This window comes from Colius striatus, chromosome 3 (genome assembly GCF_028858725.1).
Source record: "Colius striatus isolate bColStr4 chromosome 3, bColStr4.1.hap1, whole genome shotgun sequence".
NCBI classification, from domain to species: domain Eukaryota; kingdom Metazoa; phylum Chordata; class Aves; order Coliiformes; family Coliidae; genus Colius; species Colius striatus.
In genome coordinates, this window is record NC_084761.1 from 98,979,947 (window position 1) to 98,997,595 (window position 17,649).

Consider the following 17,649-nt stretch of genomic DNA (forward strand, 5'->3'; position numbering starts at 1 on the left):
ATTGCTTACTGCATTCAGATTAAGGCAGATCTAATTAAACTGGCTTAAAGGAAAGGAAAGCTCATGTTCACTGTGTGAATCCCAGTGGGGGAATATTTCTGCCCCAGGATGCAGCAATGACCTAAAGGTGCAAGGGCTGTACAGTGGATTCCCACTGGGAATCAATGAAGGGAAAACAGCTGAGGGGTGGGTAACAAACCCGGTCTTTGGGTGCATCCTCCAGTATGGGAAGTTTGTGAGTTGCAGACTTGAAGGATCACTCCACAGTCACTCTCCCTTTTTTTAGGGAGGGTGGAAGTCAGCAGTAGGTGGGTGTTGGAGAGAGGGACATAGTCAGCACAGTCGCTCAGGGTCACGGTGCTGCCCTTTGAATCCATTCCCAGGATTCCTCTTCAGTGCCCTTTGCTCCTCTCTCTCATCACTCTGACACTCCCTAAATGATAGCAGAATGATGTTTAAAAGCCCCAAGCCCTGCTCCACACCACGTGTTCTGTCTATAGATGGATGAGCTAATGACTTGAGCATCCCTTAAGCCCATCGTCTCGTCCTTCACATGTGCCCACCTGTTGTCTGTCCCCCCCTTGCTGTGCATCTGTCTTAGATGATAAAATCTCAGGGTCTGAAAGGCTTCAATGTGTCTACTACAGAGAGTCTAGATAAATAATCATCTATTTTTTTTCAAGGTATGGATGTGGACCTTAAGAACAAACCAAAACACAGCTCCCCAGCTCCTGGAAGCTCGTAGGGCAGAACGTATTCTTCCTTTTGTTTTTGCTTTAGCTGGGATTGAGATGTAATTTTAATAGGAGACTTGTACAGCCTTGGCATTATTTTAGGAGCAGTTTTAAATTACCCTACATGGATTCCTTTTTCCTGGTGGGATTTTCAGGATATAAGCAAATAAAATAATCTTTGGAAGAGATGCTGTGCTCCTGCTCGTAAAATCTCAATACATCATAAAGGAAATGAGCAGTTTTTGCACAGGGCAAGCAGCCAGGAGAGCTGAAGCTACTGCAGAAGGGGGAGCAATGTGATGCAGATGCTGTAGAGAAATGGTGTGCAGGGAGATCATGAGTTGACTCCTGTTTTTGCATCATGGTGAGCTTAAAAACCAGCGTGGCCCAGCGTTCAAAAGGAAGCTTGTGAGGCTGAATGACTCTGTTCATTGAGGCTGCATCAACCTCTCAGTGTGAGACCTGCTCCTGAAATTGGGACCAGAGTGGGAAATGGCTGTTGCCCAATAGTCAGCAGGAAACAAATTGGATCCTGAATCAGTTTTATATATAAATACAAAGCTCCCTTCCTATCTGAAGTGGTTGCCTCGTGATGCACTCAAGAAGAGATGGCTGTTGTCTTCTGAGTCCACCTTGCAGCTTGTCCTGCTTTGCTGTGCTGTGGCTGCTGCTCTGTGCACCATCCCTGTCCTGCTGGATGATTGGAGAGCATCAAATGTTCCCTCACTGGTGATAAATTCATTAACAGTTCAGCTTGCTTCTGTAATTGTTGGCAAACATCAGGAAACAAAGATCTCGAGGTGCTTCGTGTGATCTTATCCCCACTCCTGGATACACTGAGAGAGCTCATGCTGTTGCCCAAGCTCTGTGCCTGGTTTTGCCTCCAGAATGAACAGAGCTCCTGAAAACACACAGGAAGTGCTTCATAAAAGTCGATGGTGCCAGCTGGAGTCCAGCAGCAGCTTCCACCATCCAGTGAGCCTGACTAAAACTAGAAACCTCTGAGACATCTTAGAGATGAGCCTGGAAGTGAATATTTACAACTTCAGTAGCTGTGAAAGGAGTATTCTGTGGAAGAGAAAAATAGTTTTATGGCATGTCAGTCTCAGAGTGACTCAGAGGCACTCTGAGCAGTCCTTCTCTGCTGGTATTCACCTTCATAATTGGCTGCTGTTGCCAAAGACTGAAATCTGGGCATGTTTACTTGAAAGTTTGTGTGACTGTTTTGTTGGCTCTCCCAGCTGGTGTGTAGAAGATGGTATCTCCAGTTACAAACCTCCTGCCTGAACTTGAACAAGTATTGAGGAGAATTCCCAAAGTCACCTTTCTATCTATTGTCTAAATACTGTGTGAGCTATTTATTTTCTATATTGATTTTCTCACGTGTGTCTTTACTGAGTCAAACTGAGACTTAGAGCTATAATGGGCTGAACTGCTGCTGCCCAGATGGGCTGTGGAGGCTCGTTCTCTGGAGACATTCCAACCCAGCTGGATGAGTCCCTGTGTGCCCTGCTCTAGGTGGTGCTGCTCTGGCAGGGGGGTTGCACTGGATGAGCTTTCCAGGTCCCTTCCAGCCCTGAAGATTCTGTGGTCTTGATAGTCCAGGGAATGTGTAAGTTTGCAAAGTGGGAAGTTTTTGAACTGTGAGCCCCAGCTTGATGGGATGGTACAGAAGATGTTTTGGTAAAGAAAAGATGGCCCGTTTTGATACCAAGGATATACAGGTATATAAAAATACCTTTTCATACCAGCCAAGAGGAGGGATCAGGGGAGAGATGCAGCTGAAGATCTAAAAGAAAATATTTGAACTTTATAAGTTCCCTGCTGGCACCAAACTGGGAGCACTGACTGATTCCCCAGAGGCTGAGCTGCCATTCAGCGGGATCTCGACCGGCTGCAGAGTTGGGCACAGAGGAACCTGCTGAGGTTCAACAAGGACAAGGGCAGAGTCCTGCAGCTGGGGAGGAACAACCCCCTGCAGCAGCACAGGCTGGGGGTGACCTGCTGGAGAGCAGCTCCAGGAGAGGGACCTGGCAGTGCTGGGGGAGAATCAACTGCCCATGAGCAGCAACGTGGGCTCGTGGGCAAGAAGCCAGTGGCAGCCTGGGGGCATTGAGGAGAGTGTGGGCAGCAGGGCCAGAGAGGTTGTGCTGCCCCTCTGCTCTGCCAGAGCTGCTGAGGCCTCATCTGGAGTCCTGTGTCCAGTTCTGGGCTGCCCAGCTCCAGAGGGACAGGGAAGTGCTGGAGAGAGGCCAGTGCAGGGACACCAAGATGCTGAGGGGACTGGAGCATCTTCCTGATGAGGAAAGGCTGTGGGACCTGGGGCTGTTCAGTCTGGAGAAGAGGAGACTGAGGGGGATGTCATTAATAGTTACAAATATCTCAATGGTGGGTGTCAGGAGGTTGAGTGCCTTCCAAACCTACCATGATTCTATGAAATCCCACATTGGAGGCTTCCATTGTTGCAGTGATAATAAGTTGAAACCTAATTGTAATCTATTTGCTGTATGGGAGGGGAAATCTACTTCCAGAGGTCCTTCACCTCTACCACTCATGTAAAATAGCTTTTAGGGTACCACTTGTAAAACAACTTCTAAGATAAGAACCCCTGTGAGCATCTGCTAGGAAATTTGTTCCATGAAGACCCCAGCTTTTTGAGGTTGCCATGCAAGAGCCTTCTGTTGCCTTTTACTTTCCTCTAGTAGTAAGGGAGAAAGTCCTTGGTATTTGTAGTGTGGCTGTTGACATCCTGGGTGCCAGAATGGCGATGGCTCTTAAATCAGCTAATAAATAGCATGGTGCCACGCAAGAAAAGACTGTGTGGGAAGTGATGGTGTTTATGTACAATCTAATTAGTGAAAAATGTTGTCTTGACTGACATGTAGATGTTCTTTGTCTCTTTTCCTCAACATCCCTGCAGAATCAAGTGACAGACACCAACCGGAAGCTGCAGAATGAAGGAAGAGAAGTGAGTGATACATCCATTCATTCATTCTGTTCTTTGCTTTTCCATTATTTGGCTCTGCTCGCTAGTGGCAAATTACAGAGAGCACTAATAATTTGCTCTGCATTAACTGATGATGTGCATGGCATTGGAATTAAAGTGTGCACTGATTCCCATGCTTTGCTGTTCTGTCTGAGAGATGAGTTGTGTGAGTGTATTGGGAAGGGCTTTTTGTTTTTTACTGCTTGTGGATCGAAGGAACTAGTGGAAGGCAGAGCCTGGGAAGCAGGATGGAATTGAAGCAACAATGATCAAATTGTGGGTTTGCTTCCTTAGCCCTGAATGGTGTCATTGGAATTGTTCATAATACTGCATCAAAAACAGGGTGGGCAGCGTGTTGGGGAGGGGATTCTCTCCTCTGCTCCTCTCTGGTGAGACCCCCCTGCAGTGCTGCCTCCAGCTCTGGGCGCCAACATCAGCAGGACAAGGAGCTGTTGGAGTGAGTCTAGAAGAGGCCACAGAGATGATCTGAGGGCTGGAGCCCCTCTGCTGTGGAGATAGGCTGAGAGGGCTGGGGGTGTTCAGCCTGGAGAAGAGAAGGCTCTGGGGAGACCTTAGAGCAGCCTTTTGGGGAGCTTATAAGAAAGATGGAGAGAGAAAGACTTTATGAGGGCATAGTGACAGGACAAAGAGGAATGGTTTTAAACTGAAAGAGGGCAAGTTTGGACTGGACAGAAGAAAGACACTTTTTTTGATAGGAGTGATGAGACAATGGCACAGGCTGCCCAGAGAGGCTGTGGCTGCCTCATCCCTGGAAATGGTCAAGGGCAGGTTGGATGGGGCTTGGAACAACCTGCTCTTTAGTGATAGGTTTCCTGCCCATGGCAAGAAGTTGGAATGAGATGAGCTTTAAGGTCACTTCCAACCCAAACCATTCTGTTGTTCTATGATATGAGCTGGAGCATCTGTGTCCTGCCTCACAGTGCAGCACAGCAGCAATTCAAGTGTAGGGTGACTTTTGAGCTGCAGAGGCATCAAAGTGTGGAGAAAAGGAAGTGATTGAGCATATCTCAGAAGCACTGTGCCTCTAACCACATTCATTCTTCTGCTCCTTCATCACAAAGGGAGTATTAACAGACTGGGGGAATTTCAAATCTGAGGAAAGTTGATTTCACAACTGAGGCTTGAGGGTGTTCCAGTGCCTAAGGTGGATGTGTGTGAGAATTCCCAGGGACACTCCTTGCATTGCTCTGCTTGCATTCCATATAAATCTTCTACTCTTTGCACCTTTTTCTGTTTCCTTCCTTAAGCACCTTCTCAGACAACCAGACTTCATTTTGCTGGCATTACAGTTTCAGTCAGCTGCATTGCATCTGAAAAACAAATGAGAAAATCCCCACGTTGGGCTGAGTCAGACCAATTATTCTAAGAAAGATTAAAGGTAAAAGTGCCCTTTGGGAAGAGGTGATGCAGCTTCTCTCCTGAATCAGATAAACATACCTCTGTGTTACCTTGAATGGAAGATTCCCCTCCAAGAGTAGAAGAACTTGGGACTTCAAAAGGACTTTGCAAATTCATTGTGGTACTGTGGAGAGAAGTTGAGACTCTAGGAAACAAATCCACAACCTGCCCCTTTGAGGGGACGAAACAGGAGAGTTTTCTCTTGCATGCAGTGGCCAGTCCTTGTTTTGCCCTTGTCCAGATGCACAGGTTTTTGTGTTGTAGACTGAGCATTTAAAAACCCTTGTTAGTTTGTGATGGTAAGAAATCCCCCTGGGAGCCAGCAGCCACATCCTGCCTTTGAGAAGGGCTGGAAGAGAGGGAGTAGGGAAGAGATGAATAAAATGGGAAGGGGGAATCATTTTTGGAATTCACAGGACATGCTACAAAGCTGGTATTTTGATGGCTTTGGTTTTGCTGCTTTCTCACTTGAAATTAGACTAGGGAGTGCTTCTGTCACTCGATTAAACACCCCGAAGCTGCCTGTCCTCCCTCCTTCAGCAACGCTCTGCAGCTCTCCACTTATCAGAGTAGGCTTAGCTGTCGGCTTGCTGTTTGGATGGTCATGACAAGTGCAAAGCAGTTTATATCCTCTCCATCCTGTGTACTGTTCTTAGTGAAACCTTGACTTCTATTTTCTTTCTCCTCTCCAAAGCTGATAATAGCAATGGAAGAGCTGAAGCAATGTCGATTACAACAGAGGAACATTTCGGCGACGGTTGATAAGCTCACGCTGTGTCTGCCCGGTGAGGAACCTGCAACTGCTCTGTGTTTGTGCAGCTCTTGATGTTAACTCACACCTCTTTGTGCTCGTGTCTCAATGCTTGTGTGTTCTCCTTCTCTTTCCAGTGCTGGAGATGTACAGCAAACTGCGAGAACAAATGAAATCTAAAAGGTAAGTTTGTTGGGTGGGCTGGTGTTTGTGTTGGAGGAGTGGAAAAGCTGTTGGATAAATTAAAGAGGTTCTCAAAACTTCAGGCTTCAAAATCAGCCTTTCCAGGTGAATTTTGCCTGATTTCTGGCTGGTACTTTCATGGTCCTTCTCAGCCTCCTGTGGTACAGCTTAGAACTGGGATTGCAGCGCCTCTAACTTTGTTTTGAGTTGAGGGTTTTTGCTTAAGGAGGACGTTTGCTTTTTATCCATGGAAGCTCCCTGCTGTGGTGCATCCAGTGGTGCATGACTTCATACTTATGCCTTATTGACTAAATTTCATTCCCTGGGTGTCATAATACAAAACCTGACATCATCTGAGAGAATCTGAATGTGAATGGAAGCCAAAGACCTGAGAAACATGTCGGTGAGAAGGTGTGTGGCTTGTTTTGTGCTAGAAGGAATGGCTCAGAGAAGCCAACCGAGCTAAAAAGACTCAGTGGCTCAGAAATCACAAGCTGTAAATCCAGGATTTTTCTCACCCTGCATCTGGTGTGGTGCTGAAGGAATAAACCACGGGCTGGGATGTTTGCATGGCTGGGATCCTGGGGGAAGGTTTGTTTAAGCAGCGTGGGACTTGAGGAGGCGCGTTGGAGCCCCGAGGGGTGGCAAATTGGGCAAAGAGGAGCTGCTGGAAGGAGGTCGGCTGAAAACACGGCGGGCTCCAGCTGAATGCCATGCAGGGAGAGCAATTGGATCCAGTGCCTGGTTTGTGCCTGCCATCCATCATAGAAACAATACAGAGAAACCAGATGTTCCCAACAAAGCGATAACCATTTGGATGGACGTATATTTACACTTTCCCTCCCCTCTCTGCTGATCTCTGTGGTCCCTTGGACCCAGCAGCCTTGGGTAAACAGATAAGCATTACTCCTGAAAGTTGGGCAGGCTGCAGGGAGTTACTGGGAGCTCATTTAGCTCTTCAAAAAGCTCACTGTCTTTTCCAGGATGGCTTAGTGTAGAGCAGGGCAGCGTTATACTTTGTCCAACTGTTTTTAGTCTGTTGGTAGGAACAGTGAGGGGCTCATCCATTGACAGATGTGGGGTGGGGAGCTGGAGCTGCTCACAGCATTGTGAACTTTTGAAGGGAATTCACGTGCTGCTCGATTCCCTCGCTCAGGTTAGTGTTTCCAAGGTCTGCTTCTAAGCATTGCATCTCTTCCTACCTGCCCCCTTCCCTTTGGATTGGTTCATTTTGAAACAAATAGAAGCTGAAAGCCACATTTAAGGAAAATCTGAACACTAGGCTTTTTCTTCTTCTTGCTCCTCCTTTCTTTGTCTGGATTTGATGGCTTCATTCCCCAAATGCAGCAAAGCATATTGAATACTTTTGTATCTGCACTTGATTTCACTTGCATGTCATATCATAGTAGCCAGCAAGGGAGCTGGTTAGTAGTGTGAGTCTTGAGTCTTAGAGGAGTGATAGGTTTTCCATTCATAGTGAATAAACTGAGCCCTTCCCAGGCAGACAAACTGAGTTCTGTGTTGTTTGCTACGTGATGTTTACAAAGCAAATGCAGGTGTGTGCCAAATGCTATATCTGTGGCTGCTAACTGAAGCTGGAGATGAGGAATCTGTGGTCCAAACCCAAAGAAAGTGAGTGTGCAACCAGCAAAGAGAAAAGATGGAGAGAATCGTTTCATCTGCTGTTGTCTGGAATTAAGGAAGGGACAGAAATGTTGTCTCCAGTAGCTGAGACATACATGGCTGCTTGTTGGAAGGTGATGAGGGAAAATAAATCTCCGCTTCCAGAGATCATCCCTGGTTCTGCAGGACTCTGCAGAGGTCTGTTCTTTTTTTTTTTTACCCTTGAGTCACTTGTCATATGCTTAATGTGTCCAAGCAGGAAGAAATGAGGACGTGTCATCCTGCCTGTAGCTGAGAAGCCTCTGTAGAGTTGTACCCACCTGAACAGGGCCTGGCTATTTTCAGAAAATATCCCCCAAAGCCACCTCTGACACAAAGCCAGTGTTGAGCTTTCCTTTGCCCCCATGTATTTTGGACTCAGCAGGCAGTCTGGGACCCCATCAGTGACTGTGTGCTGTTCCCCCTCCTCAGCCAGCTTCTTCTTGCTCCTAGTTCAACGAACAGTGCCCCAAAAGATAACAAACTGCCCAATGTGTGTTTATTCCTCTGGTTTAATTCCTGGCTGTTGGTGCACTCCTAAGTTTCTCTCCAGAGAGCTTTGCATTTTATTGCAAATAGCTTTTCATACCATACTGTAGTGTAAACAGCAGCCAGGTTATGGAGTTAATCCGTTTGACTTCTGGTGTTGGGAACAGGAGAGACCACATCTGGGTAAAATAACTCCCCTGTGGACCTGCCTGGAGTTCAGGCAAGAATTAATTTGAATGGAGATGTGAGTATCAGGTTGAGGTTTTTTTTCCAGTGGTGCTAATATGTTTTTTATGACTAAACACTACCCTGAAAACCCAAGGTGTAAGTGGTAGGTGCTTGTGGCCAGGATTAAGCATGGGTTAATCTAGCTAACCACGAGCAATCGGCTCAAGTTGCCTTAATTCATCCTAGAGGTGGCTGTGACCTGGTATGTTAGTCTGAAACAAGTTCTTATGAACCTTGCCAATGGTTCCTAGATGGTTCTCTGATAATTTTTTAACCTTAGACTATGTCTCTGGTCAGACCAGGAGGATGGTCCTGCACTGGACATCACCCTTCAGAAGGGTCATAGAATCACAGAATGGTGGGGGTTGGAAGGGACCTTTAGAGATCATCCAGTCCAACCCACCTGCAGGGTTCACCTAGATCAGGTCACACAGGAACGTGTCCAGGTGTGTCTTGAAGAGCTCCAAGGAAGGAGCCTCCACAACCCCTCCTCAATGACTAGACAAATCCTATGGACTCTCACTTTTGGAAGAGAAAGGGCTGTTAGAGAAAAATGATTTGCTTAGAATAGGTTCCCACTTAGCATTTCTGTCAGGCTATAAAGTTTGCTTTTATGCAGAAAGGTAGGATAAAATGTAAGGCCATTGGGCATGACCCAAATATAAAGGCAGGCATTGTGCATAGGGGAAGAAACCCTGGGATTCTTGCCTGATCAAACTGATAAGGTATACTCCTTTTAGAGTGGGGAAATAATTCGTTTTCAACATTGAGAAGGTCACATAGCCCAGTGGGTACAGCAGAAGTTGCTGGATTGGCAAGGGCTTTGTAGAAAATGTATCTGTTGGGCCCCTAACCTGAGGGTTATACCCAGGTTGTGTTCACCTGTATCTAAATAAAAAGGGCTTTGGGTGGCAGGTGTTTTTAATGGTGCTTAACACCGTTAGAATAGCTGGGAGGAAGGTGGCATCTGACTCTTGGTATGCACAGGGAAAGAAAGCTGAGCTCCCATATCCAAGATGTTTACAATACATTAACAAATAAGAGGAGACTGAGGGGAGATCTCATTAGTGTTTACAAATATCTAAATGGTGGGTGTCAGGAGGTTGGGGCATCAATTGTTTTCTATTGTATCCAGTGCCAGGACAAGGGGTGATGGAGAGAAGCTGGAACACAAAAAGTTCCATTGAAACATAAGGAAAAACTGTTTCAGTGCTGAGGGGAGGGAGCCCTGGCCCAGGCTGCCCAGGGAGGGTGTGGAGGCTCCTTCTCAGGAGGTTTCCAACCCCACCTGGATGAGTTCCTGTGTGACCTGATCTAGATGGAGCTGCTTTGACAGGAGTTGGACTGGATGATCTCTAAAGGTCTCTTCCAACCCCCACCATGCTGTGATTCTATGGAGTCTGTGCTAGTAGCAGGTTTATTGGATGTTATTGTGTGTTAAACACTTGCTTATCGGCCTATGATGCATTATGGTGTATTCTTATCTCCATGCTTCTGTCTTACCACCCAGGAAAAGGGTTAGAGATGCCATCCCCAAATACTCTTTCCTGTTATGTGCCCTATACTTGGCATAGACCCTTTGGTTTATGATGTGCTCTGGAGATCTGTTCACCTTGATGGATGTCACCTCCATCCATGGGGCTGATGGCTAAGCCCCAGGAACAGGCTGCCCAGGGAGGGTGTGGAGGCTCCTTCCTTGGAGGGCTTCAAGACCCACCTGGACACGTTCCTATGTGACTTGATCTAAGTTGACCTACTTCTGCAGGGGGGTTGGACTGGATGAGCTCTAAAGGTCCCTTCCACCCCCTACCATTCTATGATTCTATGAGTCTCCTGGGGAGACAGGTGCAGAGACTTTCTGGGGTTCTCCCATGAGTCACTGTGGCTTTGTGCTCCTCTGGGTGCATGGGGCTGAGCTGTTTCCTCATGTATCTCGACAATACTACGTGTGGTTGCCAATGTTCCCTTTGCTCTGTGTTTGGGTGCCCCAAATGGCTTTGCTGGGTGTGAGAGCTGCAACTTGTCTCCACATCTAGGCTCTGAGTAAGGAGCTGCAACTTGCCTTTGTGTTGCTCTGCTGCTCTGTTTCAAAAGAAATGCGATGCTTTAATGGTTACCTTGATGCCAAGGTCTGTGTTTCTTTGAACAGAGCTGAGATAATTAGATATGTTGAATTATTTACAGTTCATGGCCATTTTGGAGGGGACATGGGATGGAAATAGCTGTTCTTTCCACATCTACCTTGCTTGCTTCTCAGACACTATCCTGCCCTGAAGACCCTGGAACACCTTGAGCACACCTACCTGCCCCAAGTGAGCCACTACCGCTTCTGCAAGATCATGGTGGATAATATCCCAAAGCTGCGTGAGGAGATCAAAGAAGTTTCCATGTCAGACCTCAAGGATTTCCTGGAGAGCATCCGCAAGCACTCCGACAAGATTGGAGAGACGGCCATGAAGCAGGTAGGACTTGCTTTTTGGGAAGAGGAGGGTGGCTCACAGTCATTTAAACAAAGTTTCTACTTTCTCTTACCCCAAGACAATGAACAGTTTTAAATCTTGAAGGGCTTTTGTTGCTAGGTGAAGCGATGACTCTTCCTTCCATGGTTGCTACTAGGGTGTATCTTGTGATCTTCACACTGCTGAAAAGTGATGGTCTGTTGCCTGCTTGTGTTTTGCTGTGTGCTCTTGGTAGCCCAGAGCCTGGGAGGTGCACTGGGAGTGGGTGAAATACCAAGATAGGGACATTTGTGCTGCTGTGCTTGGTGGCCCCTGGAAGACCTGGAGACACCAGTGTTGATTTCCCAGGTTCAGGGGTAAAATTTCCTGCACAAAATGCAACTTCTGTGGTTTTTTACATTTTTTCATCAGGTTTTGCAATACTGCAAACAACCCCCTGCAGCAGCACAGGCTGGGGGTGACCTGCTGGAGAGCAGCTCCAGGAGAGGGACCTGGCAGTGCTGGGGGAGAATCAACTGCCCATGAGCAGCAACGTGGGCTCGTGGGCAAGAAGCCAATGGCAGCCTGGGGGCATTGAGGAGAGTGTGGGCAGCAGGGCCAGGGAGGTTGTGCTGCCCCTCTGCTCTGCCACAGCTGCTGAGGCCTCATCTGGAGTCCTGTGTCCAGTTCTGGGCTCCTCAGCTCCAGAGGGACAGGGAAGTGCTGGAGAGAGGCCAGTGCAGGGACACCAAGATGCTGAGGGGACTGGAGCATCTTTCATACGAGGAAAGGCTGTGGGACCTGGGGCTGTTCAGGCTGGAGAAGAGGAGACTGAGGGGGGATCTCATTAATAGTTACAAATATCTCACTGGTGGGTGTCAGGAGGTTGGGGCAGCACTTTTTCCTATTGTATCTAGTAACAGGACAAGGGGTGATGGGATGAAGCTGGAACACAAAAAGTTCCACTTAAACATAAGAAAAAACTATTTCACTGTTCAGGTGAGGGGGCCCTGGCCCAGGCTGCCCAGAGGGGTTTTGGAGGTCTTCAAGACCCACCTGGACGTGTTCCTATGCAAACTGATCTAGGTGAAGCTGCTTCTGCAGGGGGTTGGACTGGATGAGCTCTAAAGTTCCCTTCCAACCCCCACCATTCTATGATTCTATGATTATTTATGGGTAAAGCTACAGACAAGCTCAATTTTCTCTTATAAACACCATCCATTCAGTAAAATGCTTCAACTTGAGGATTTCTGTTACTTGCTTTATAGTCTATCTGCTGCCTTACTGTCTTCTCAACCTCTTCCCAGTGTTTTGGGAGAATTAACCAATTAGCCTTGTGTTGTGCAACAGAGCTGAATGTGCAGAAAGGATGCTGTGACCTGGGCATCCAGTCATGGAGCCTGATAGAGCAGTTTCTTTCTTCTCCTAACAATTCCCACCGATTTTTTTCCTCTCCTTTCCTTACATGTTTTCTCTACTCTTCACCTTTTATCCCTCAGTGTTTATTTCAACTGCCACTGCTTTGAGCTTCCCTTAAGTTTGTTATTTGTCCTTCAGCTCTGGATAGCCTCTCAAAGAGTCCCTGAAATGGTGGGGGTGAGAAGGACCCTCTAGAGATCACACAGTCCAACCCCCTGACAAAGCAGATCCCACCTAGAACAGGTTGCATAGGAACATATCCAGGTGGGTCTTGAAGACCTCCAAGGAAGGAGCCTCCACACCCTCCCTGGGCAGCCTGTGCCAGGGCTCCCTCACTCAAACACTGACACAGTTTCTCCCTATGTTTCAATGGAACTTTTTGTGTTTGAGCTTCCTCCCATCACCCCATCATCCTGTTGGATACAACATATAAAAGTGCTGCCCCAAGCTCCTGACACCCACCAGTGAGATATTTGTAACTATTAATGAGCTCCCCCCTCAGTCTCCTCTTCTCCAGACTGAACAGCCCCAGGTCCCGCAGCCTTTCCTCATCAGGAAGATGCTCCAGTCCCCTCAGCATCTTGGTGTCCCTGCACTGGCCTCTCTCCAGCACTTTCCTGTCCCTCTGGAGCTGGGGAGCCCAGAACTGGACACAGGACTCCAGATGAGGCCTCAGCAGCTCTGGCAGAGCAGAGGGGCAGCACAACCTCCCTGGCCCTGCTGCCCACACTCTTCTTGATTCGAGCAACGTGCAAGTTTCATCCTTGCAGAAAACACCCCGAGCTAACACACTGACAAGAAGTGATGAGAGGCTGAAGCTTTCAGAGCCTCCCGTTGCGTTGGGGTCACTTCCCATCCTCCTGCCAAAAGCAAAGGGCAGGGTTTCCACTGCCAGAAATACCCAGATCCGCTTCTTGAGTCGCTGGGTCTTTATGCCTCGGTCTGTTGGCCGTGATTGATAGCCGCTGTGGAGCAGAGCAGAGCTGGCAGGAGGCCTGGGAGAGTCAGGGAACTGCGATTGGCAGCTAAATACATTCGGTTTAAATTAGCATCATATAAATTCTTTTGAAACAGTTTGATTTGAGCAGCGGGAGCGGCAGAGGGCTCGCTACAATGGGGAAAGGAAATGATGTTTTCGTAACGTTACAAATCTGAGGCTGACGATGACAAGAGCTGAAAATTTCATTCAGTGATAATCAGAAGGATCTGTCTGGGAGTGCTCGGAGCCATCGCTGCGTTTCTGGCCAGCGCTCGGGGAGCTCGCTGGCCCCTCTCTCCTGCAGAGGAAACCCGTGGTGGGGTGAAGTCAAGTGAGACGTTGCGGGGGGTCAGCCAGGCGCGGGAACGGGAGGGATCTCGCAGCGAGCACAACAACCTTGCAGGTTGTCTGTACCAGTGATGAGCTCTCATTGACTCCTTCCCTCTCCTCCTCTTAAAAATCTGAGTTTTATTACCTATGGTTCTGGGGGAATTTGCTGCCTTCCAAAGATTGTTCTTAATTAGGCGGCGCTGGAGCAGATGAAAGCAGCTCTGTGCGTTTGAACTCCTTTTGGACTCTGGCCCTGTGAACCTGCTGTGTGTGTTTTGTTTTTGTTGGTGTTGTTTTTAAAGGTCTGAATTCTGTGCTTGCCAGGAGCGAATTACATCTCATTAACACGTGCTGATATCCGGTCTGTGGGTTTATTATCTAGCTTCATGTCTGAAGCACGCACGGCGTGCGGGGGAGGTCGCTCTAGGATGGTGCCTCGTGAGAAGCATCCAGGGCAAGTGCTGTGAGTGCTGCTACACAGGAGGCCAAAGATTCACCATCCCCATGGAGTTTGTCAGGACAGACAAAATGCTGATCCTGCTTTTCACACAGAGGCAAACCAGTGTTTTCTCTTTAGCACCACATGGACACACTGCCAAAGCTTATAGTTAATAATTGATAGTCTAGTACCAGTCTGAATGGGTTGGTGTTTTGGTGATGCTTTGGGTTCAAGGTTACATATACTCTTCTTGCCAACAGATATTGGTGTCTGTGTCACTTCTGAGCAGTACAGTGTGAGGAAGTGACCGTCCTCCTGTGCTGGGCCCTGGGGAGGCTGCAGCTCCAGGGCTGTGTCAGTGCTGGGCCCCTCACTCACTGCCACAGGGACACTGAGGGGCTGCAGCGTGGCCAGAGCCGAGCACAGAGCTGGGGAAGGGGCTGGAGCACAAGGGGCTGGGGAGGGGCTGAGGGAATGGGGGTGTTGAGCCTGGAGAAGAGGAGGCTGAGGGGACACAGGAGCACTCTGTGACAGGAGACTGTGGCCAAGGATGGTTGGTCTCTGCTCCCAAGCTACACGTAACAGGACAAGAAGAAATGGCCTCCAGTTGTGCCAGGGGAGGTTGAGATTAGCGATGAAGAACAACTTCTTCCCATAAAGGACTGTCCAGCACTATCCCAAGCTGCCCAGGGCCATGGTGGAGTCCCCATCCCTGGAGGGATCCCAAAGCCATGGAGCTGTGGCTGAGGGACATGAGTCAATGGCAGCCATGGCAGTGCTGAGGGAATGGTTGGACTCAGTGAGCTTAAAGGCCTCTTCCAGCCTCAACCATTCCATGAGGTTTGTGTAAGTGTATTTTCCCACAGTGGCAGAGAACATCAGTTTGACGTGAGCACGTCTGTCCAGTTAAAAGATGAAACTAAACATTACACAATGACATGCACAACTGAAATGCTGCATCTGGGTAGGAATACACTTCTGATGGGCAGCTGGAGAAGATGAAGCACTTCAGAGCGTGGATTAACAGCTGCTCTGTGTCTGAAATCAGTGATTCAGATCCAGGGTTTGGATGATTTCCCTCCCTTCACACTCCGTTCCTACAGGTCAGAGCTGACTGAGCACCGCTCACGTGGCATCCTGCTCACCCCCTCTGCTGTTCAACACGGCCTCTCCTGCCTGCAAGTGCCCTGGACAGAGGTGCCTAAATACCACATGGCTACGTGCAGCTGCTGCCGTTCCGATATCCAGCACAGACATTTTCAGTAGCACGGGATCAAAACGCAGTTGGCCGTAGAAAGAAAAGAGATCTCATGCATGAGGAGTTGAGGAGGAGATTTATATCCCACCCCCCTCCCTCCCCCACCTCTCAATTACTTGGACTGGAGATGACAGCTGCTAATAGGCATTCCCTGTGGCTGCTGGGATGCTGTGCTGCATGATTACAGGGCCAGGCTCAGGCTGTTGAGCACCCAGCTGCGTGCTTCAATATTTTAGGTATGTCTGGATTTAAATTTAATTCTGACCTTGAGTTCCCTGGATTTATGGTGATTGGTTTGAGGATGCAAGCTTCGTTTGTTCTGAGCTGCTGGTTTGTTCTTCCAACTGTAACCGAATCCCAATGTCCATTTTTTTTACTAGGAATGCAGAGAAATAGCTCCGTGTTGACGATGAGTCCTCGGTGTCTACCGGTGGTTTCTGGGTTTTAGAGTGATTTTGAATACCCTGGTGTTGTAATAAAAGTGCTGCCATGTATTCTTTACTTCAAAGACTAAATGGAAAGCTTGCATTTGGAAGAAAAAGCTGGCTCATGTGCAAGCTACAAGTGACAGGACAAGAGGAACCGGCCTCAGGGGTGGTTCAGTGGTGGAGTCCCCATCCCTGGAGGGATCCCAAAGCCTTGGAGCTGTGGCTGAGGGATGTGGGTTAGTGGTGGCCATGGCACTGCTGGGAAAACAGTTGGATTCCATGAGTTTAAAAGTCTTTAAACCATTTAAACCATTTCCTTTAAACCTCAGCCATTCTGTGACCCCGCCAAGCAATGTTCACTTCGTGTCTCTGCCCTTCTCTGAAGTTTATCCTGTTGACCTCTTTAAGGATTTGTCTAAAGAGATGATAGGAGGGCAATAGAGGGTCTGTGGTTACTGGTCATGGGGGTAGCAGGCAGCTTCAGGCTGATGGTGTGAGCCCCAGAAGCACGTGAGAAATATGGGGATGCCTTCAGGAGTTTGCAGAATCAAGGTGGGCGAAGGGGAGCAATCAGGCAGTGTGGAAAGCAGCAGAGAGCTTGGGTTACAAAGGCTGCATGTCACAGCAAACACACCTTAGTTGTGAGGTATTGCTTTACTGCTGGTGCCCCTCCAGAAATGCAAAGTGAGGCTGATCCCTGTGCCCTTAGTGGCAGTGAGAAGCCCCCTGGGAGGAACTACATCCCTCAGAGGCTGTGCCAGTGCTGGCACCTGCTCCACACGCTCAGGAGCCTCCTGAGCTGCAAAAACACAAGGATGTTCTGTCAGGCAGTTTATTTGAAGTGATGGTGATAAGCAGAGATGTAGCATTTGAGCATTGCTGGGAAATCCTCTCCTCTCCCTGTGCTTCGTTTTAAGTGCAAACACATGCCCAGCACTCCAAGCCACGCGAGCAGGCGGTTCCCTGCGTGACAGGGGATGGAAGGGCATTCTCTCAGCCTCCAGATACTGCCTGGTGGCCTTTTGATGGCCCCGAGAAATATTTTAGAATGCATTTTATGTTCTTAATTATCCTCATCCCTGACATTTTTTAAACTTTCTGTAATCTTCTGCAGTGCATATGGAAATTGTTTTTGCTTTGTATACTCGTGCTTTGGAGTAGATTTGATTTCGCTGCCTTTCTCTGGATGTGCTGTGCAGGGAATGGCCTTCTGCTGGGTGTCAGTTGTTCTCCAAAGGTCACGGGAGCCCCGTGGAAGACTCTGTCTCCCCCTGCCACGTGGGCTGCATCTGCTAGTGCCAAGTCTGGGCTTACACAGGGTGTTTGGAAGATCCCTCCATCCTCTTGCTCTGCGGGGGCTGTGCTTTATCACCGTGCCCGGGGACTTCCAAAAGCACTCTTAGATCTCAGCTTCCCGCTGGTTTAAGCAGTGTCTCTTATTCCAGAGGTTTTCTTTAACAAGCACAACAAGGAAAAATAATGTTGTTTATTAAAAGCAAGGAAATTTTATAGTCTTGGATGCTGGCAGGAGAGCCTTTTGAAAAGGTCAGTCTGGTGGCTGGGTATGCGGTGACTATTTACACAAGAGAGTGGGGATAAGGGGATGGTGTTTTCCCCTTCTGGGCAGGTTTGTAAAGCAGGAACTTATTTTCTAGTAAAATTCAGTAACGAGACCTTCTTAATCTTTGATACTGCTGCTTGTCTACTTGTTATATTAAAGTATTATGAGAGGAAATGCATCTTCTGGGGCTGTTTAGATTAAAAGTCACAGTCTCGACTTGCATGCTTTTTGGAGAGGAGACTCACAAACCAGTCTGGGTGGAGTGGGTTGCTGTGGCCCAGTGGAAGAATCATTAATATCTTCTGGTTATTGAAGAGAGGTTTTTCTGTTAGACTTCTGTGGGCT

At 48.1% G+C, this 17,649-nt stretch overlaps 1 protein-coding gene across 2 annotated transcripts in view; it reads left to right on the plus strand.

The window, feature by feature from the left end:
- The window catches only part of EXOC6B (exocyst complex component 6B), a 333,967-nt gene that overhangs the window by 62,190 nt on the left and 254,128 nt on the right, over window positions 1–17,649 (plus strand). For both annotated transcript variants that reach the window (XM_061993512.1, XM_061993513.1), the window contains exons 3-6: window positions 3,655–3,702; window positions 5,834–5,924; window positions 6,028–6,073; window positions 10,710–10,914. In XM_061993512.1, the coding sequence (XP_061849496.1) occupies window positions 3,655–3,702; window positions 5,834–5,924; window positions 6,028–6,073; window positions 10,710–10,914 (390 nt within the window). The remainder of the gene's footprint in view (window positions 1–3,654; window positions 3,703–5,833; window positions 5,925–6,027; window positions 6,074–10,709; window positions 10,915–17,649) is intronic.